Below are 23,509 nucleotides of genomic sequence, written 5' to 3'. Positions count from 1 at the left end.
AATGTGGAACCATTAGTTTGGGGGCAAGCCCCATGCTGAGAGAAAGTCTTTGCCACTGCTCCCTCACCCTATTATGAACACGGGTACAGAGGCAGAAAAGCCATCGGGCATACAATAAGTGTGCTCCCCTAGGGTGACCCTTAAAAGGAGGTCCAACGGACCCCCCAGATATACCTTGGGGCCAGATTTGGGCAATAACCTCACCTGCCTGCAAGGGGATCTCTGTCTCTTCCTTAAAGAACAGGCGGGTGCAACCTACACAGAGAAAGACGAAGGGGCCAATTCAAACAACTGCTTCACATTTCATTGGGGGCGGCACCAGCTCACAGCTGACATGGGGCAGCGCACTGAGTCCCCACGGGTGATAAGCAGCGCTATACAAGTATCCGATTGATTGACTGATTGATTAATAGGGCGCACTGTTCCTGTTTGCACCCAGCGTACCTATTCAAATCAATATTTGCATGAAGGAGTTTGTTACTGAAAGCAATTAATACGGGTTACGACACTGGAAGGGTGAAGGTGTAGAGAAGTGGTTCCCAACCTTTTGACTTCTGTGGACCCCCACTTTATCATTAATGGAACCCAGGGACCCCCACTAAATCATCATTGAAATCCGGGGACCCCCACTGAGTCATTACTGTATGATTGGGACCTAATTTGTCAATATTTGTAAATATTTTTTTAATTTTTTAAGCAGTCGCGGACCCCCTGAGAAGGCTTCGTGGACCCTCAGGGGTCCCAGGACCACAGGTTGGGAACCACTGGTGTAGAGAGATTACAAACCATGGTCTTCGATGGTGAACCTGCTTCAGGTTCCAGGTAAACTATTCGATCAACGGGACCAGCTTCTAGCCATCACGGCTCCGCGAAGGACCACTATTAATCGAGCAGAGATGTTCAGGTCCAGGGTGTGGTTAGTATACTATATTGTGATTAATTACAAACTTCCATAAAGCATGGAATTCAAGGAAGGCAGAACCAGCTTGCAAAGCTAGCTCTTAACTGGAAGAAATTGTGAAATGTGAACACCTTCAATGCCAAAGTGTTTGTACACATCTGTGCAGACCTTGTTTGTGAATGTGTGCGTGTGTGTTTGAGTTTGTGTGTGGTGGCCTTTGGGGGGGGGGGGGCGGGGGGGGAATCAGTGTTAGGTAGTTCAAGTACCTTTTTGGGTTGATTCCGCCCTCATTCAAGGTTTTTTAACCCCCAGGACTATGTATAGGAATAAATGCTGCATTTCATCGCAGCCTGGAAATATAATTAAAAATGAGAAGATTGTTATTGTTTAAACAAATGAGCTCAATGTTTTGTTGTATATATCAAGTAGACACACAAATCCCAGAACACTAAGGAAATGTTGCTAGGATTGTATGGAGTCCGGCACTAGCAGATACGTGTGGGTTTTCCTGGGGGCTGTAGTTGCCCATCAATTATTTAACATTAGGGAGGATAACACAATTGTCACAGAATCCCAATTTATTGCGTTGTTCATTTCATGCCAGAAATAAAATTGAGGAGTATGGAGAAAATAAAATGGCCACTGGTAAAGCGATGCTGTACACAAAAATGTTGGGACGGCACGACCGCTGCGGAGGGTAGCATCATCCTCTGGTGCAGGAGGGGTGTCTGCGCATGCGCGGTGAAGCAGGTGTCGGAAGCCTGAGAGGTGAAACGTGGGGCGAGTAAAAAGAAGGTTGCCAGTTTCTGCAACGTGGGGCGAGTAAAAAGAAGGTTGCCAGTTTCTGCAGCAGGGATGGAGACGACGCACAGAGGTGTGGTGAACGTGTAGAGGTCATTGAAAGACTGGAGGGTGCGTGCGGAGTGAGGAAGAGGCCAGGCTGGCTGGAGCATGCGCACAAAGGGGACTGATTCAAGGTCACTGAAGGGACCTGGGAAGCCTGGAAGAAGGCTAGGGGGTCTTCTGCAAGGGTTTGATAGGCGAGTGCCGGAGAGAACTGCAGACAGGAGGTGTAGGATAGTGAAAATTCACTGAGCAAGGAGAAGAAGCAGATGGGAGAGATCTATGAACAGGGGAATGACTGAGTATTAGAGACTGAAGGACAGAAGATGTGTAGGGATTAACAGGTTTACCACATAACATTTCATTGCAGGATTTCAGCAGCAACTGCCACGGTTCTAGGCAAGTGCACTTAAGGTGGCACCACCAGAAGAAAGCGATAGAGGGTGTGAATAATCCCTGTTGAGGTGACCATGGTAAAGACATCTCTAGTGATGTGAAGAGAACTGAACCTGACAGAGGGAAACGAGTGTTCGCTGGCAGGGGGCCAGAAAGCTATTCTTCAAGCAAAACAGTTTCCACCTGTCACAGAAAACAGCCACAAACTCCACCTGGCCAGGCGACTCCTTCCTTCTCTGGTACTTTACAAACAAAAGGGTGTACAGAGCCAATGTAAATATCTACTCAGAAATCCAGGGTGGGGCCGGACAACATTAGTCACAGATTCACATGCCGAGCCCCTGACAGAGAAAATCTGACTGATATTCATCCCCTTACGTCTACACCTTAATCGGTACTTCATCAACATGGATAACAAAGGTCCCATGCACACAACCATACTTATCAAATGTAAAAGCAACACAGAACAGCTACTTTTTCCACGGAAACTGATACCAAGCTAAAGTCGCGAAGGCCTAGTTCAGGCCAGTCCTCCAGGGATGGAAGTGTTCTCAATGGTCTATGGGTGAGATGCTAAGTTAAGAGCCTATTATACATTCAACAACACCTGATCCACCCATGCAAACAGACTCAGGGGACGTTTGCATGAGCAGCAAAGGCTGCGGTGCTGATTGCAAGTCCTGGTTACACACACTCTCGTGTAACCGGACCCAGTGTGTACTGTCGAACAATACACAGAAACTGAATGGCCCTTTCGCTGCAAGAAGCAAACTGTAGCTTGACAATAAGTGCCATTGTGCCATCCGTAACTGTGCCCCTTCTCTATTTACATGTGTCCATGGTGTACCGGTCCTTCCAGAGCCCTACACAACTAGTCCAGCTCGGGCTCAGAATTACTGCAGAGCAGATTCTGTCTAACTAAACATCTTCCATTCAAAAACACTGTTTACTAAAACAAAATAAACAGCATTCATATGTAAACCTAAACCTCCACAGAGTCTAGGCCAAAAACAAGCATGCTAAAATAAATAAATAGTCAATTTACTCCTCATAGAAGGAGGGCATGTTGGAGGGAGCTTTGTGAGACACCAGGATACATTTGGAGAAAACTCATGGGCAAAATCATGTTTGATGCTCGCATTCGAGCAATGACAAACGTAATAAAAAATGACTGCTGCCATGCAAAACAATTTAAAAATCATTGTTTTATGCTTTCAATACAATGATAAGATAAATAATTAAATGTGCGATCAGAGACTGTACTTTTCAGATCTAAAATAGTCCCAGGTTCATTTCATTGGAGGCGGCTGGATACACCCAAACAGCCAACAGAAAAGTGAGGCGAAAAATCAGCTGTGGGCTGATTCCAGATGTGATTGACAATTTTGCAAACCAATGGGTGAAGGTTCCTGAGCCTGAAGGCGCCAGGGGCCTAAGGAGGCTAAACCAAAATCCCTTGGAGGATATATAAAATACAGTATGTTTGTCAAGAATGGAACCAAGCCTAATTACATGTCAAATCTAAAAATGGGAAGAAGAGACCTCAAGTTGTGAAACATAAGATATTCTGTGCATGCCTCTACTAGTTCTTTTGCATTCTAATTAATTTAGTATTGTCATAATTGTAGCTATGCCATAAACAATTTAGAGAGTGCCCCCTTTTGCAAAGGCACAGGGGATAGACGTTTTGCTCCTGGACTTGTTAAAATCAGCTGTTTGTCAGAAGAATGCATTCCGTTGCAACACATGCCTTTACCACGCATGCGCTAAAATGCGAATGCCATTACCCCGCATAACCTTGATCACGCTTATCCAACAACAAATATGCATTTACCATGCATGCGTTTACAACGCATTTCGTTGTAGAAGCATGCATGTTAAATGCATATACGTGGTTAAGGTTTTCCCTGGCCTGTGCCCTAAACACTAAAAACGGATCTCTGCGCCTACCCCCTCAACAGCCCTTGAACTGAACCCTAAAACTGCACGCCCAACCCCTAAAACTAAGCCCCCCCCACCACGAGCCTTAAAACTTCATTCCAGCGCGACCCCCTACCGGACCCCAACCAGTTAAAAAAAAAAACTGCCCTGAGCCCTTACTCCATCCTCCCCCCGTCCCAAGCCCTAAAGCTATACCTCCCGCCCAAGCCCTAAATCTGGAACCCCCGACTCTAACTCTTTTAACAAATAAATATATATATACCCGCCCGTACACCCTGAGCCCTAATCTCACCCCCCCGTCCCAATACTAAACCTATACACCTCCTGCCCCAAACCCTAAAACAGTACCCCAGCACAACAGCTCCCCCCGACCACCAACCTCAATATTTTTTTTTTTTAAACCCAACCCTGAGCCCTAACACCGCACCCCCACTAAAGCTATAGCCCCTCCATCAAACCCTAAAACCGTCCCCCACCACCGCCCAATCTTTATAAAAAAAAAAAAAAAATACCTCCCCTGAGCCCTAAAACCGTCCCAAGCCCTAAAGCCAAACCCCTCCCCTACAGCCCTAAAACCACCAGCCCCTTCCCCTTGCCTTACTCTCCTCAACAGCAGGCAGGCAGCCCTCCGGTCAGGCAGGTCGTAAAGAGGAAGCGGGAAAGTCTTTCCGTTTCCTCCAACGATGCTGACAGCCTTTACCACACCTTCACCACGCACATGTCCTAACCACCACTCCCTACCACGCATATGCCCTTACCATGCATGCCTTTACAACCTAATTCATTGTAGAGGCATGCGTGGTAACGGCATATGCGTTGTGAAGAATGCGTGGTTGAGGCTATGTATGGTAAGGGGCATGCGCTGTAACGCATGCGTGGTTGAGGCTATGTATGGTAAGGGGCATGCGCTGTAACGCATGCGTGGTTGAGGCTATGTATGGTAAGGGGCATGCGCTGTAACGCATGCGTGGTTGAGGCTATGCGTGGTAACAGCCGCGTAGCAATGGCCGTTTCCCATTAAAATCCAAGCTTTCGCTATGCGGATGTTTAATTATCAACCTAAGAACAACAGATATACCTTCAATATCAAAAGTAACCAATTATGCTCCAATCAGCACAGGGTAGAAACCGCGCAGAGGCACAGGGTGGAAAGAGGGCAACAGCACAGAGGCATAGGGTGTGCAGAGGCACAGGGAGGAAAACGCCCACAGCGGCACAGGGTGGAAAACGCCCACAGCGGCACAGGGTGGAAAACGCCCACAGAGGCACAGGGTGGAAAACGCCCACAGAGGAACAGAGGGCACAGAGCGCAGCAGCTCAGAGGGGAAAGAGCGCAGCAGCACAGAGGGAAATAGCACAGAAGGTAAACAGAGCAGAGGGACAGGATAAAAAAAGCAGAGGGACAGGATAAAAAAAGCAGAGGGACAGGATAAAAAAAGCAGAGGGACAGGATAAAAAAAGCAGAGGGACAGGATAAAAAAAAGCAGAGGGACGGGGGAAAGAGCGCAGAGGCATAGGGTGTGCAGAAGCACAAAGTGGAAACAGCGCAGAGGCACATGGCGGAAAACACCCACAGAGGCACAGTGCAGAGGCACGGGGCGGAAAACGCCCACAGAGGAACAGGGTGGAACGAGCGGAAAGAACACAGAGGCACAGGGTGGAAAAAGCACAGCAGCTTAGAGGCGAAGTGAGCAGCAGCACAGAGGGTAAACAGAGCAGAGGAACAAGATAAAAAGATAGCAGAGTGACGGGGGAAAGAGTGCTGAGTGCAGAGGCACAGGGTGGAAACCGCCCACAGAGGCACAGGGTGGAAAGAGAGGGCACAGGCACAGAGGGGAAAGAGCGCCGGAGCAGATTGGAAACACAGCAGGGGAACAGGCTATAAAGAGAGCAGAGGGATGGGGAAAAGAGCACAGAGTGACCGAGGAGAAGGAGCACAGAGGCACGGGGCGGACACAGCGCAGAGGCACGGGGCACAAACAGCGCGAAGGCACGGGGCGGACACAGCGCCGAGGCACAGGGCGGACACAGCGCCGAGGCGCAGAGGCACGGGGCACAAACAGCGCTGAGGAGCAGAGGCACGGGGCAGAAACAGCGCAGAGGCACAAGACTGACTCAGCGCAGAGGCACGAGGCGGACTAAGCGCAGAGGCACGGGGCAGACTAAGCGCCGAGGCACGAGGCAGACTAAGCGCCGAGGCACGGGCCGAACACAGCGCCGAGGCACGGGCCGAACACAGCGCCGAGGCACGGGGCGGACACAGCGCCGAGGCACGAGGCGGACACAGCGCCGAGGCACGAGGCGGACACAGCGCCGAGGCACGGGGCGGACACAGCGCCGAGGCACGGGGCGGACACAGCGCCGAGGCACGAGGCGGACACAGCGCCGAGGCACGGGGCGGACACAGCGCCGAGGCACGGGGCGGACACAGGGCAGAAACAGCACCGAGGCACGAGGCGGACTCACCGCCGAGGCACGGGGCGGACACAGCGCCGAGGCACGGGGCGGACACAGCGCCGAGGCACGGGGCGGACACAGCGCCGAGGCACGGGGCGGACACAGCGCCGAGGCGCAGAGGCACGGGGCAGAAACAGCACAGAGGCACAAGGCGGACTCAGCGCCGAGGCAGACACAGCGCCGAGGCACGGGGCGGACAAAGCGCCGAGGCAGACACAGCGCCGAGGCACGGGGCGGACACAGCGCCGAGGCACGGGGCGGACAAAGCGCCGAGGCACGGGGCGGACACAGCGCCGAGGCACGGGGCGGACACAGCGCCGAGGCACGGGGCGGACACAGCGCCGAGGCACGGGGCGGACACAGCGCCGAGGTGCAGAGTCACAGGGCAGAAACAGCGCAGAGGCACGAGGCCGACTCAGCGCAGAGGCACGAGGCGGACACAGCGCAGAGGCACGGGTCACAAACAGCCGAGGCACGGGTCACAAACAGCCGAGGCACGGGGCGGACAAAGCGCCGAGGCACGGGGCGGACAAAGCGCCGAGGCACGGGGCGGACACAGCGCCGAGGCACGGGGCGGACACAGCGCCGAGGCACGGGGCGGACACAGCGCCGAGGCGCAGAGTCACGGGGCAGAAACAGCGCAGAGGCACGAGGCCGACTCAGCGCAGAGGCACGAGGCGGACACAGCGCAGAGGCACGGGGCGGACACAGCGCAGAGGCACGGGGCGGACACAGCGCAGAGGCACGGGGCGGACACAGCGCAGAGGCACGGGGCGGACACAGCGCAGAGGCACGGGGCGGACACAGCGCAGAGGCACGGGGCGGACACAGCGCCGAGGCACGGGGCGGACACAGCGCCGAGGCGCAGAGGCACGGGGCACAAACAGCGCTGAGGAGCAGAGGCACAGGGCAGAAACAGCACAGAGGCACGAGACTGACTCAGCGCAGAGGCACGGGGCGGACTAAGCGCAGAGGCACGGGGCGGACTAAGCGCAGAGGCACGGGGCGGACTAAGCGCAGAGGCACGGGGCGGACTAAGCGCAGAGGCACGGGGCGGACTAAGCGCAGAGGCACGGGGCGGACACAGCGCAGAGGCACGGGGCGGACACAGCGCAGAGGCACGGGGCGGACACAGCGCAGAGGCACGGGGCGGACACAGCGCAGAGGCACGGGGCGGACACAGCGCAGAGGCACGGGGCGGACACAGCGCAGAGGCACGGGGCGGACACAGCGCAGAGGCACGGGGCGGACACAGCGCAGAGGCACGGGGCGGACACAGCGCAGAGGCACGGGGCGGACACAGCGCAGAGGCACGGGGCGGACACAGCGCAGAGGCACGGGGCGGACTCAGCGCAGAGGCACGGGGCGGACTCAGCGCAGAGGCACGGGGCGGACTCAGCGCAGAGGCACGGGGCGGACTCAGCGCAGAGGCACGGGGCGGACTCAGCGCAGAGGCACGGGGCGGACACAGGGCAGAAACAGCACCGAGGCACGAGGCGGACTCACCGCCGAGGCACGGGGCGGACACAGCGCCGAGGCACGGGGCGGACACAGCGCCGAGGCACGGGGCGGACACAGCGCCGAGGCACGGGGCGGACACAGCGCCGAGGCACGGGGCGGACACAGCGCCGAGGCACGGGGCGGACACAGCGCCGAGGCACGGGGCGGACACAGCGCCGAGGCGCAGAGGCACGGGGCAGAAACAGCACAGAGGCACAAGGCGGACTCAGCGCCGAGGCAGACACAGCGCCGAGGCACGGGGCGGACAAAGCGCCGAGGCAGACACAGCGCCGAGGCACGGGGCGGACACAGCGCCGAGGCACGGGGCGGACAAAGCGCCGAGGCACGGGGCGGACACAGCGCCGAGGCACGGGGCGGACACAGCGCCGAGGCACGGGGCGGACACAGCGCCGAGGCACGGGGCGGACACAGCGCCGAGGTGCAGAGTCACAGGGCAGAAACAGCGCAGAGGCACGAGGCCGACTCAGCGCAGAGGCACGAGGCGGACACAGCGCAGAGGCACGGGTCACAAACAGCCGAGGCACGGGTCACAAACAGCCGAGGCACGGGGCGGACAAAGCGCCGAGGCACGGGGCGGACAAAGCGCCGAGGCACGGGGCGGACAAAGCGCCGAGGCACGGGGCGGACACAGCGCCGAGGCACGGGGCGGACACAGCGCCGAGGCACGGGGCGGACACAGCGCCGAGGCGCAGAGTCACGGGGCAGAAACAGCGCAGAGGCACGAGGCCGACTCAGCGCAGAGGCACGAGGCGGACACAGCGCAGAGGCACGGGGCGGACACAGCGCAGAGGCACGGGGCGGACACAGCGCAGAGGCACGGGGCGGACACAGCGCAGAGGCACGGGGCGGACACAGCGCAGAGGCACGGGGCGGACACAGCGCAGAGGCACGGGGCGGACACAGCGCAGAGGCACGGGGCGGACACAGCGCAGAGGCACGGGGCGGACACAGCGCAGAGGCACGGGGCGGACACAGCGCCGAGGCACGGGGCGGACACAGCGCCGAGGCACGGGGCGGACACAGCGCCGAGGCGCAGAGGCACGGGGCACAAACAGCGCTGAGGAGCAGAGGCACAGGGCAGAAACAGCACAGAGGCACGAGACTGACTCAGCGCAGAGGCACGGGGCGGACTAAGCGCAGAGGCACGGGGCGGACTAAGCGCAGAGGCACGGGGCGGACTAAGCGCAGAGGCACGGGGCGGACTAAGCGCAGAGGCACGGGGCGGACTAAGCGCAGAGGCACGGGGCGGACTAAGCGCAGAGGCACGGGGCGGACACAGCGCAGAGGCACGGGGCGGACACAGCGCAGAGGCACGGGGCGGACACAGCGCAGAGGCACGGGGCGGACACAGCGCAGAGGCACGGGGCGGACACAGCGCAGAGGCACGGGGCGGACACAGCGCAGAGGCACGGGGCGGACACAGCGCAGAGGCACGGGGCGGACACAGCGCAGAGGCACGGGGCGGACACAGCGCAGAGGCACGGGGCGGACACAGCGCAGAGGCACGGGGCGGACACAGCGCAGAGGCACGGGGCGGACACAGCGCAGAGGCACGGGGCGGACTCAGCGCAGAGGCACGGGGCGGACTCAGCGCAGAGGCACGGGGCGGACTCAGCGCAGAGGCACGGGGCGGACTCAGCGCAGAGGCACGGGGCGGACTCAGCGCAGAGGCACGGGGCGGACTCAGCGCAGAGGCACGGGGCGGACTCAGCGCAGAGGCACGGGGCGGACTCAGCGCAGAGCCACAGCGCAGACTCAGCGCAGAGGCACGGAGCACAAACAGCGCAGAGGCACGGGGCACAAACAGTGCAGAGGCACGGGGCACAAACCGCGCCGAGGCACGGGGCGGACACAGCGCCGAGGCACGGGGCGGACACAGCGCCGAGGCACGGGGCGGACACAGCGCCGAGGCACGGGGCGGACACAGCGCCGAGGCACGGGGCGGACACAGCGCCGAGGCACGGGGCGGACACAGCGCCGAGGCACGGGGCGGACACAGCGCGAGGCGCAGAGGCACGGGGCAGACACAGCGCGAGGCGCAGAGGCACGGGGCGGACACAGCGCCGAGGCACGGGGCAGAAACAGCGCCGAGGCACGAGGCGGACACAGTGCAGAGGCACGAGGCGGACACAGTGCAGAGGCACGAGGCGGACACAGCGCCGAGCCACGGGGCAGACACAGCGCCGAGCCACGGGGCAGACACAGCGCCGAGCCACGGGGCGGACACAGCGCCGAGCCACGGGGCGGACACAGCATCGAGGCGCAGAGGCGCGGGGCAGAAACAGCGCAGAGGCACGGGGCGGACACAGCGCAGTGGCGCGGGGTGCAAACAGCGCAGAGGCACGAGGCGGACACAGCGCCGAGCCACGGGGCAGACACAGCGCCGAGCCACGGGGCAGACACAGCGCCGAGCCACGGGGCAGACACAGCGCCGAGCCACGGGGCGGACACAGCATCGAGGCGCAGAGGCACGGGGCAGAAACAGCACAGAGGCACGAGGCGGCCACAGCGCAGAGGCACGGGGTGCAAACAGCGCAGAGGCACGGGGCACAAACAGCGCCGAGGCACGGGGCGGACACAGCGCGAGGCGCAGAGGCACGGGGCAGACACAGCGCGAGGCGCAGAGGCACGGGGCGGACACAGCGCCGAGGCACGGGGCAGAAACAGCGCCGAGGCACGAGGCGGACACAGTGCAGAGGCACGAGGCGGACACAGTGCAGAGGCACGAGGCGGACACAGCGCCGAGCCACGGGGCAGACACAGCGCCGAGCCACGGGGCAGACACAGCGCCGAGCCACGGGGCGGACACAGCGCCGAGCCACGGGGCGGACACAGCATCGAGGCGCAGAGGCGCGGGGCAGAAACAGCGCAGAGGCACGAGGCGGACTCAGCGCAGAGGCACGAGGCGGACTCAGCGCAGAGGCACGAGGCGGACTCAGCGCAGAGGCACGAGGCGGACTCAGCGCAGAGGCACGAGGCGGACTCAGCGCAGAGGCACGAGGCGGACTCAGCGCAGAGGCACGAGGCGGACTCAGCGCAGAGGCACGAGGCGGACTCAGCGCAGAGGCACGAGGCGGACTCAGCGCAGAGGCACGAGGCGGACTCAGCGCAGAGGCACGAGGCGGACTCAGCGCAGAGGCACGAGGCGGACTCAGCGCAGAGGCACGAGAGGCGGACTCAGCGCAGAGGCACGAGAGGCGGACTCAGCGCAGAGGCACGAGAGGCGGACTCAGCGCAGAGGCACGAGAGGCGGACTCAGCGCAGAGGCACGAGAGGCGGACTCAGCGCAGAGGCACGAGAGGCGGACTCAGCGCAGAGGCACGAGAGGCGGACTCAGCGCAGAGGCACGAGGCGGACTCAGCGCAGAGGCACGAGGCGGACTCAGCGCAGAGGCACGAGGCGGACACAGCGCCGAGGCACGGGGCGGACACAGCGCCGAGGCACGGGGCGGACACAGCGCCGAGGCACGGGGCGGACACAGCGCCGAGGCACGGGGCGGACACAGCGCCGAGGCACGGGGCGGACACAGCGCCGAGGCACGGGGCGGACACAGCGCCGAGGCACGGGGCGGACACAGCGCCGAGCCACGGGGCGGACACAGCGCCGAGCCACGGGGCGGACACAGCGCCGAGCCACGGGGCGGACACAGCGCCGAGCCACGGGGCGGACACAGCACAGAGCCACGGGGCGGACACAGCGCAGAGGCGCAGAGGCACGGGGCAGAAACAGCACAGAGGCACGAGGCGGCCACAGCGCAGAGGCACGGGGTGCAAACAGCGCAGAGGCACGGGGCGCAAACAGCGCAGAGGCACGGGGCGGACACAGCGCCGAGGCACGGGGCGGACACAGCGCAGAGGCGCAGAGGCACGGGTCACAAACAGCGCAGAGGCACGGGGCGGACACAGCGCCGAGGCACGGGGCGGACACAGCGCCGAGGCACGGGGCGGACACAGCGCCGAGGCACGGGGCGGACACAGCGCCGAGGCACGGGGCGGACACAGCGCCGAGGCACGGGGCGGACACAGCGCCGAGGCACGGGGCGGACACAGCGCCGAGGCACGGGGCGGACACAGCGCCGAGGCACGGGGCGGACACAGCGCCGAGCCACGGGGCGGACACAGCGCCGAGCCACGGGGCGGACACAGCGCCGAGCCACGGGGCGGACACAGCGCCGAGCCACGGGGCGGACACAGCGCCGAGCCACGGGGCGGACACAGCGCCGAGCCACGGGGCGGACACAGCGCCGAGCCACGGGGCGGACACAGCGCCGAGCCACGGGGCGGACACAGCACAGAGCCACGGGGCGGACACAGCGCAGAGGCGCAGAGGCACGGGGCAGAAACAGCACAGAGGCACGAGGCGGCCACAGCGCAGAGGCACGGGGTGCAAACAGCGCAGAGGCACGGGGCGCAAACAGCGCAGAGGCACGGGGCGCAAACAGCGCAGAGGCACGGGGCGCACACAGCGCAGAGGCACGGGGCGCAAACAGCGCAGAGGCACGGGGCGCAAACAGCGCAGAGGCACGGGGCGCAAACAGCGCAGAGGCACGGGGCGCAAACAGCGCAGAGGCACGGGGCGCAAACAGCGCAGAGGCACGGGGCGCAAACAGCGCAGAAGCACGGGGCACAAACAGCAAACAGGCACATGGCGGAAACAGCGAACAGGCACAGGGCGGAAACAGCGAACAGGCACAGGGCGGAAACAGCGAACAGGCACAGGGCGGAAACAGCGAACAGGAAACAGCGAACAGGCACAGGGCCGGGAACAGCGAACAGGCACAGGGCCGGGAACAGCGAACAGGCACAGGGCCGGGAACAGCGAACAGGCTGGAAACAGCGCAGAGTGACATGGGAGAAAGAGCGTAGAGGGGAGAAAGGCGCTCTATGGGATAGATAGAAAGCAGTGCATGAAATGCAAAAGGAAAACTGGGCGGAAAAAGACTGAAAAACAATTGTGAGGAAGGAAAAGAGTATGAAGAGAAAATGTGTAAAACCAATAACGTAAGCGAACACAATACACAAGGTTGCAAAGACAGAACAGAGTGCACAGGGGACCAGGAGCACCAGGTGTGGATGTGCAGGGACAGAACACAGTGTGCTGAAGGAAGATCAGAGTATGTGCGGTAAATAAGGACTGAGCAAAGGATGTGAGAGACTAGAGCAAGCAGTGCTTAGAAGCCCGGCGGCATAGGCAAGTGATGGAGTCAAAGACAAGGAACAAAGACATCAAGGTCTCTTCTTGCACGTGTTTGTGGGAATTGTGTTTACAGTGTTATATCAGCATGACAGTCTTCTACCGTGGCGAGTTTCACAATATCCAGTTTGTGCCATTATTATTATTAATATTAATATAAGACTGTGGCTCGGGATAATGAAAACTGCAGAGTTTTGAAATCGTCCATGTTTTTCTGCCAAAAGGTATCCATCCACACACACAGCGCTGCTGGTGTATGATTTTGAATTATCAGTGCATTTAGATAACTGGAATATTTAAGGGAGTTTCTATTTCTCTGCCCACGACAATCATTCGGCCTGTGAAAAACAAACGAACTACAAGCTCGGTACTGATTAGGAGTGCTGATGGATCAGTTACTGACATGCAATACATTTTCTGTGAGCACTTAAGAGGCTGGAGCTGCAGAATTTCTCACCTGCCTCTGTGTATTTCAGTCCCACCTTCTCTTCTTCCAAAGTGGGCCTCGGTGGAGGCCAGACAGCCTGTAATTTGCCGGGGGTCCTGTCTTCTGGGTCCGAGGGGCTGTGCTCGGGCTAAAACAAACAAATACATAAATATAAGAAATAAAACTAAAGAAAGCACATAAGAGGATACGTCTAGATATTTAAATAGCATTGATTGATTGTTTGGGGGCAATCAGTTTTAACAAAGTAATTAAATCACAAGTGATCTGCCCAGAATCACACAGTATGGTCAAGTGGGAAGGTTGGGATTCCACAACCTGCTCACGGGACCACATCTACCCTACGCTTGTCCTGAAGTTGTCAGTCAGGGGCATGGTGTCCAGAGGGTCCAGGCCATGAAGGCTAATCATGTGCAGTCACGGGACTACACTTCCCATTATGCTTTAGCAAGGGTCTATGAAAACATGCTGGAGGTGAACCAGCCCATTATAAAATACCGGATTCTTTACGGTCACGGTATAAAGGGGTCTGTTTAAAGCTAGCATTTGTAGGACACTGAAGCATCTTCATTCCCTTTAGGGTGAGATGCAGGATGTCCACGATCCAGCATGACCTGTCACTGCAGGTGCGTCACACCTACTTGGCGATCTCAATAAAGAGATTAATTGCCAACAAATTTTGTAAGCAAACCTTAAGGATATCAGAGCCACAGCAAAACAAAGTCAGGGGCTTGGGGGCCCAACGGTTTGGTACAGGGTCAAAGAGCGTTTTGCTTCCAGGTCACAAAGCTGCCAAGTGACCCCATGTTTTGCGTGGCAACTCTAGCCAACTTCATGTCTATAACAAGAAAGCACTTTGCATTATGGGACAAAAGCACAAAATGAAGATAGTAAACAATTAAATAAAAAATAAAAAAAAATAAAAAAATCAACATAGAAAACAGAAAAAAATATTTTTATGAAAATATTTGCCATTAAAAAAATATGTTGTTCAATGGGAGAAATGCAAAAATATATTTCTCCAGCTGAACTGCAAGAGATCACAAAGAAGGCGGGAGGAAAACTGTGAGAGCATGTGCCAAATCATACAGGGTACGAAACTGATCTTGGAGAAAGTTGGAAAGTAAAAATTCCTGCCTTCCTATATTTAAAATGTATAAATATATATATATATATATATATATATAAATATATATATATACACACACACACACACTACTTCAAAATTACACTGTTTGATACAATTACATCAACATGTTTATATGATTTCGTCATCATATTACAAATGTCCACATAGCTATGCTAAAGTTGTTACACATGACACGAGGCTACTTGGCAGCTGGGTGGACAGTGATTTGAATGTTTCTCAAGTTGGTTGCAATCTAAAAGTAGAACTCACTTAAGGCCTACCATCCTTTAAGTGGCCTTTTCGAGATTATTCTGTGGTTTCAATACATTTTATGAAGGTGTGCATTCCTAGGTGTGCAATGATGTGCAACTGATACTCGGAATGCCTCAAACTATTAATCTGACCTACTGAAATTAAACAATAAAACAAATAGATAAATAACAAAATAAATGTTATACTTAAGCAGAAGAATAGTAAGCCATGACTGAAATATATTATAAAAATCTCACAAAGAAAATGTGAACCGGGAGAGTGAAAAACATGATTTAAACTGAAACCTCTAAAAAACTGAAATCATACCTCCTTCTTGCACATTAAGGAACAGTGTTCCCATCCTCAGTTTGGCTCAACCTGCCCACAATGCCCTCTCTGCTGGCCATTGGGGGGGGGGGGAAATACCTTCAAGTAGACTCCAAACAGGCCACTACTCAGTAGAAAGCCTCAAAGAAAGGTGATCAAGACCATAGAATTGCTCGTTTGGAACATGTACTCCAGTTACCAAGCAGTCACCAACTTTCCGTACAACAAGCATTTGCAATGCAATGGGTCTCAAATTTGCTTGAGATAGAACTATTAGCATGTAAATTCATAACTGTACTTTTCTTGCCACATAAATTGGTCAACCCTGCCTCATAATGTCATCTTTTCCTGCCATATAATTCCAGTGGCCCTGCAATTAACTAAAGCACTTCCATTTACATTCTTCCTCTATCTTAAGTAAAAAATGAAATGGTTGTCATTTAGCATCCTAATTTAATTCTGCCATGCTAATTCCAATAGAATACCACTTTCACCAGCCCCCAATCAGAGTTGCTGGCTGGCTAACACAATTCCCAAAAAGAGACACAAGACAGCCACAGAGGAGTAATAAGCTAGAAGGGTCACCCAAACATATTAAGAGTGTTCAAACAATTATAGTGTACTAAGGATGTTAAATTGGCTTGAATTATGGTCATAATTCTAATAAGGAGAGATTATTAAAACATATACAATTAGCATTTAAACCTTTATAAGATATAGACTTTTAGCATCCAGTGCTATGCTCAAAACACCTTAACAAAAATATCATTTGTAAGAGACATGGTCATGTAACTATATTGTTAGCCCCTAGAGGGCATAAAAACCCATTAAAAAAAACAGGAGAAAGTAATGCAGCGTAACCATATAGAGGGCGTGTTTAGGGCTTGAAGGCCTACTGCAATGGTATTACGAACAAGGCCTTAAAACAAAATCTTTCCTAGATATAAAAAAAAAAAGTTATAGCCACGAGAAAGCTTAAAAGACCTTTGAATGGTGGGAGGGGTTACTATTCTGGAGTCCCCACTAACATAGTGTGGGGACACAGAGATGATGTAGCCAGAAAGGGCACATTGTGGTCAATGTTTTGAAGGTGGTCCCATTTTCCTTTGACCACCACAGCCTGAGTTCTGAGTGAAAATGTTTGGTAAAAGTAATGCCCAGCAAAGTATTATGGGGCAAGTTTCCGTGCCACAAATACTTTAGTACGTTGATATGACTGTGATGCTTAGAACAACCCCTAAAGGACACCACAATGAAAATAGCATTTGTACGAAACATGATCACGTACCTATATAGTTGGCCCCTAGAGGGCATAACCACACAAAAAGAAAATGACAATTAATAATGCAGAGTACGTATATGTAGCTGCTAGAGGGCATAGTGCATTATATATTTTCAGGGGTAACGGACCCATAGCAAGGATATTACAAACAAGGACCTTAAAACAAAAGCTGTTCCCAGCTGGATAACGAACGTTTCAGCCATGAAAAAAAAAAAAAAACTGAACGGAGGTGGGGCTTATCATTTGTGGGTCCCCACTAACCTAATGTGGGACCCAAAGATGACCTAGATAGAAAGAGCATGCCATGCTAGATGTTTTGGTGGTGGTCCCATTGTACTAGGACCACCACAGGCTGCGTTATGGGCAAAAATGTTGTGAAAAAGCATTCTTGCAAAGCATTATGGGTTGAGTTTTCCTAAATGCAGTGAATATTGTAGTATTGGCTCTCCCGCTGTGCCAGGAGAGCCCCTGCTTTGAGGATTTCTGTTTTAGATGAAACATTTACCAATTTCAAATGTTTTAAGGGGAGAGTCACAAGAAGTTACTCTGATTAGGTAACTGTGAACAATGTGACCACTGCACCAATACCGCTGATCCAGTTCACGCTGGTTAGCCTGTTCGAGCTGTGAGCGCCATGGCCGCCATGCAGTACAAAGGGGAGAGACAAAAGAGATAGTTTGCCCACGTTGAAGTAGATAGGCAATCGTGCAATTATCCATGTAACAGGGGAAGTCTGCAAGGCGGTAACAAAACTGCCCCAAGGCGGGACAAACAAAGGATTTACCAATGACATCAAGTGATTTTTGAAAGATAAGCCCAGGAACGAGTGAAAGTGATGGGTGTGGCAAAAAGCCAACAATACCAACAACAGGTCAAAGCGCCTGCGCTCGACCTAAAAACAGAAATAGGTTGCCTTTAAAGCAGACATGTATTTAAAGGTGATTCATTCATTCACCAACAAATGGGTTACCAGCCCCAGGGCTCAGGAAGTTGGTAGAGATCTAGAGATACTAAATGCCCTAGTTATTAACTACAGTAGAGGACCCACGTAAACCACGAGAAACATGCACAGTTCGGAACAGTCCTTAAAATTCCCTCTAAAAGGCAGCCTCCAAAAAATACTTTTTTGTTATTACAATTGTTACTGATGCACAAGAACCTAGACTACAACTTCAGATCCCAATACTGGGTGAATCAACTTTACCCTAATATGAGGACTCTCGATTTGGCAAATCGGCAGTCATACCACTGCTCCCGCCGTATGGACCACATCCTGAGGTTGAATAACGAAGACAAACTGCAGCAAATGCTGAATGGTTTTGGACACACGATGAAGATATTTAAATTTAAATGCCGAGGATATTCAAAAGAGTATACGTATAATAAGTCATTATTTAACTTCTTATGGAAGAAAAAAAAATTGTAAGAGGAATTTTAAGAGAGGTGAATTAAAAAAGTTCAGAGGATTAGTTGGGAAACCACTCTCCCAATCCTCAGAGGTGGGAAGTGTGTCCTGCCATGATAAATTTAAATTTTAAAATATGCAAAGCACCACTGCAGTGCCCGTGCATTGCCACAGCAGCGATATGTGTGGTTCAAGATCTTGGAGTTGGCATCTGCAGCCTAGTAGCGCCACTCCAGAACCTGCTGAGCGACCAACAATGGGTGGAATTTATATCCCTTGCAGTGAGAAAGGAGGAATGACAACTTGGATCACAACTCACAAATTCTAGAGGGTCTTCGCTGACTCAACGGGTTATTATTCTTTCCGATACTCAGGTAAAGTGGGAGTATTACTTAGGTGAAGCCTTTGAGCCAGGTATTTCTCAGGAGGTGGAGATTCAAGAATTAAGGGTCAGACTCGCAGAGCAGTCGATGGGATTCTTGAGAGCATGACGGTGGGCAGCCAAGGCTTCCGTATAGCACCCACGCTCAGCAGCCAGAGACAACCACAAACGGTGTATTTTTGGCTAATACTTGGCCTAAGGACATGTTCTGTTCACATTTCAGTATAAATTCACGTGTGTGTCCTTCATACATGCACAGGTGTTAAAAGGTGGTGGTCTTGTTGGAAGCAGAAAGTCTTTGAACGAACAGCAGCAATCCTAGCTAAATTAGAATTTTTGGATGAAATGCCCCCTTTCAACGATGGAATCCGTGGTGTTTAATAATACACAATTATAATACACAACTTTAGTAACCAATTACCTGATATTGTTCACAGTTATATTATGCACATAAGAGTTAATTGGCGAAATTTTGGAATCTTGGGTTTTTTCTACTTTGTTTTAGATATGCCAACAAGGTGATATTTTCCTTTGGAAATGGATGGTGTTAATTGTGTAAATTGAACAACAGAGTGTAGGTCTTAAGGACAGATCTTCAGGGCTAGAAGAAAGAGTAAAAAACAAAGCTGAAAGGAGACATATACAGCACGTGCTCAATGCGAAAAAAAAGCTAAGCGCAACACCGGTTTCCATCTGACTGAAAACATCTGCGACTACCCAATTTTATAGCAACAAAGACTATTTGTCAATCACTTCCGGCAGTGCTAATACAGCGGTAAGCCGCAGAGCAAAAACAAACCTCCAAAAACAAAACATGACAGACAACTGAGGTCAGTCAACCATTAAAAAAAAATAATAATATATAAATAAATAAATCACTGTGAATATTAAGATCCTAACTAGAGGGGAACTCGGCTACCGCTGGAGGAGGGCATTGGCCAGTTGGGCACATTTCAGATAAAGATGACCTGGGTTTTTGAATTTGCAATGAATCAAACACCATGTTATGGAGAATAATATGTTGCAGAAAGACAAATTTGTTTTTAATCAGTTGAGGTACATATCTGTTAGGAAAGCACAGTTGGAGACAGTCAAAACAGCTTTTGTTTGGAAAAGTCTGGACTGGAATGGGTTGACCAATGACTGTTTAAGGCGGTACTGAGGGATTACTTTATATCTGCTGAGGTCTATCTCCAAGATACACGCTGAAGTAGCAGCAAGCCTAGCAGAGTGCCTGGACCTTGGGAGAGAGGTCCACAGCACTATTAGAACATTGTGCCCACTGAGGACATGATGTTCTACATGACACAGGGAGAACCTCAAAGTCAACAACGCTGGAGCAGAAGGCCTGTAGCATCCATCATTCACCAACGACTGAGAGTTATGTTCTACTATGGTACATGGACAAAAGGAAGATTTGAGAAGTTTGAGGGTTCTTTCCCGTGCATCAGTTCTTAAGAGTAAAATCCCAGGCACGGCTCCAACAATGTTTGTGTCACGTTAAAAACAGTGCAGTTATATCTAGTTTTAACTCGGTATAGTGAAAAGTCTGTTTGAGGGCCACCCAGATTGGTTTTGTTAATCCTAAAGGGGATCATTTACTACATTTGCGAATAACTAACTGACTGACTGCAAAGCTTGGAGAAGCGCATTTCATACTTTTCAAAAGCATGTTCATTCTTTTATCGAATAATACAAATAATTATGAAAATGAATTTGCTTCCATCACGCTACTGGTAGGATTTGATGCCACGGAGGCCACATTACCCACAGAATGCTAGGGATTTAACACAAACTACTTAACAGTTTAATCTAAAATAAAACCATGTCAAGAGATTGGCTCATTTCCAATAGATGCAGAAATAAGCCACTACGATATAAGGCGAGCATCAAATACACCACTTTTCCACCTTTTTTTCCATCTAATTTCTGCATCCAAGTGCCTGGGAATGTGGAACTTTGCACGGAGAGAAGGTTGCTTATCACTCCTAATGATCCTAAGGACGAAGGCTGTCGCCTGTCAATTTGCCACTCCCTCGTTTCACCTTCTATCAAACACAGGACGTCAGATATACCTGAACTACTCAGGTTTTAAGCAACAGCCATCACCCTCGTTGGAGCTCCTGGCACTTGCCACGGAGGGACTCAACGGACCAGCTACAATCACAATGCGACCACCATACACCTCACCTGCCAAGGCGGTAAATATTAAAGCGTGAATGAAACATGTTCCGAGCACCCACCTCAACCTCGAGGTTGTGCTTCACACACACTCTCCCAATCAGGAATGAAAGGCTCAACTTGCAAGGACGAGGAAGACACTGCACATGCATTAGGACTGCGCATGCTCACTGCAGCTTGCAACAAATTCAGACAGCGCTACAGCGGTGCAAGACCTCACTACTGCACGAGACGCGCTACACAATGGGCAGAAAAAGTTGCAATTTGACATCTTCAACTGACAAACCTAATAATTCTTGCATTTTTTAAGTGCTTTTAATATACATGTTGCACATAATTTCAACATGTTGATTCCTGAAGCCCAACTAGGAATCCCATAAGCAACACTGCTCTACAGATGATCATAAACTCTGCCTTGCAGCTGAAGAACAGTACACAATATATGCACCTTATAAATTACATTTATGCTCCCACTACCAATACAAGGAAACCAGTCCTGATCAGAAAACAAAGGTGAAATACTGGACATTATATGTGGCATAGCTCCAACAACCATACCTAATAAATGGAAATGTACACAAGAGATAATACACTCAAAATGTGGCCTGCAATCTGCAAACACAAGAATGCCAAGTGGGCCACGCCAACATGGCGAGAGTTTCAGGTTTTAATCTGTTTATGAAAGAAACATGTCTGTAGGCCGAAAGAAGAAAATATGACTCAAACACCCATATTAGGTGCTATCCATCAGAAAGGCAAATAAAACAAGAGTTTTTGGTTCATTAAACTCACCATGAACACAACCTACTCATAAAACACCAGGAATCAGAGACCCTACAGAGGAGGGAAGGAAGGAAGCAGAGAGACAAACCTATAGAAGCTATCTAAACTCCTACAGAGAGGTCAGTGAGCCTTTCATGAGAACTCTATATCCTGCCTTTTACAGGGGAACCTCGGCCCACTACCAAAACCTCCAGAACCCGAGGGAGCGAGACAAAAAAGTCCTCCGAAGAGGTATTGTCCAGTGTTTAAGACCGGAATCCAGGAAAGTCCTGATGGAAGCCACCTGCGAAAAGATGTGTTGATTCCCTTATAGGACAACCTCAAATACACAGGTAAAATCACTGATGCCTCAAATCTTCTCAAAAGTCACTAATTTCACGAGCCCAGATAAAAGATAAATTATGCTGGCATAATTTGTTTTTTAGAACTTTGTGTCATGATGGTTATGCAAAATTCCCGAAATTGTGTGATGATGCCACATCATGTAACTAGGCCGCTGTTCGAGGCAGAGTTATAGCACAAGAACAACGCAAACTACAAGAGCGTGAGCAACTGCTGTTTGCGGCAATTGTGTTTTTAATCGCTATTTTGTTAGCGCAAAATGTGCTCTTGCATCAAAAATTGATGCATGGGCGCTTTTCACACTAAAATACAGATCAAAATGAGATTTGCAGTTTGCGTAATTAAGCTCAATTCCTTGCAATTTTTCAGAAATTTCACGTAACAACGCAAAAACAAATTAAGCAAATTCTGCATATCCCCAGTAACTACCTCCTTTCAAGTGTCAAAATTCAGGGCAGAAAATCAGAAGTGTGATGATCTCCATTTGCACCACTTTTTGTTTGACCGCCGCTCACAGAACTCCAACCATCCCTGCAACAATATCTAAGGTGACCGAAACTAAGCCATCCACGTCCGAGTTTGGTCAGTTAACTCCGGAAGGAAATCACTATAAGGATTGCAGAATCTGACCATTCAAGGTGTTTTCCAAACACAACCGCCTCGCCACTACCTTTGCCATAACAGATAGCATCACTAAAGGAGATATTGCTGAAGCAGCTACCAGGGCTCGGAGAAGGGGTCCTCTCCATAGACGTGGTCTCATCTTCTATATGCACACAAAGTTTCAAGATTCCCTTTAAAGGATGCAAGAAGCTGCACAGTGGCATCGTTGGCAGTCAACCGTGGCTCAATCTTCCCTTGTTCACGCGATACACGGTGCACTTTGTCTGCGAAGGCCTCCAATTTCCCTTCTACCGCTTGGATTCCTGATACTACGTCCATGTTCCTTTTTTCCTGGGCAGGTTTGACCTCAGGGAATTAACGGAACACATAAGAGCCCATTCTCTAGGAGTCAGTCACTCATCCTTCAATCTGGCCTTCCTACAGGCACTTCTGGGTGGCTCAAATAAATCCTTTCTGCTTCCTATGTGTGGCCATGGTCACTCCCATTGAATAGACCACCAAATTGTCACTATAACATGCCCTAAGGGGCTTCCAACGTGGCATCAACAAAGACTGGTAATCGCAGTGGATCAATAATCTATGATATTTCCCCCATTGAGGTGGGTTTAGAGCTGGGCACCAGTCAGGCGGCACAGAAGCCGACCGCACCTTGTGATCTCAGGCTGATGCCCCCACCAAGGGTAAGGTGCTCACCTTCTGCAGCTGCCTCCACCGACCTTGTGTGCCCTGGGGCACCATCTTGGGTGTCTCCAGGCCCCGTTGAAGCCACGGCACAAACAATTCAGGCCTTTCCCTGCCGTCCGCTTGGACTCCTAGTTCTTGGCGCAACCCACGCTGCTGGTGAAACACTCCACTGGTGTCGTGACACAGGACTGCTGAAGGCTCTCTGCTTGGACTCGTACCTTCTTTGTTCACCAAGAGGACGGGGAGAAGATGGCTGGTGCAGGTCCTTCTGGTGGAGCTGTCTGCACACCTAGCACCGAGGAAGGCACCCTCGCAGCAGTTGTCCGCGTCACCCTCAGCAGACCCTAGAAGACCACCCACTAGGGCCTAGAGATTCGGTATCAGAAGTCCACAAGACATGTAGCCTCGTGGGCTGCAGTCA

The 23,509-nt window shown here is 52.7% G+C and overlaps 1 protein-coding gene across 3 annotated transcripts in view; it reads right to left on the bottom strand.

Annotated features, from left to right (window-relative positions):
* FMN1 (formin 1) overlaps nt 1-23,509 on the bottom strand; it is a 453,758-nt gene that overhangs the window by 173,176 nt on the left and 257,073 nt on the right. For all 3 annotated transcript variants that reach the window (XM_069208999.1, XM_069208997.1, XM_069208998.1), the window contains one exon: nt 13,710-13,827. In XM_069208999.1, coding sequence (XP_069065100.1) covers nt 13,710-13,827 — 118 coding nt within the window. The remainder of the gene's footprint in view (nt 1-13,709; nt 13,828-23,509) is intronic.

The sequence above is a fragment of the Pleurodeles waltl genome, chromosome 9 (genome assembly GCF_031143425.1).
Source record: "Pleurodeles waltl isolate 20211129_DDA chromosome 9, aPleWal1.hap1.20221129, whole genome shotgun sequence".
Taxonomy (NCBI): domain Eukaryota; kingdom Metazoa; phylum Chordata; class Amphibia; order Caudata; family Salamandridae; genus Pleurodeles; species Pleurodeles waltl.
This window is presented reverse-complemented; position numbering and strand designations above follow the sequence as displayed.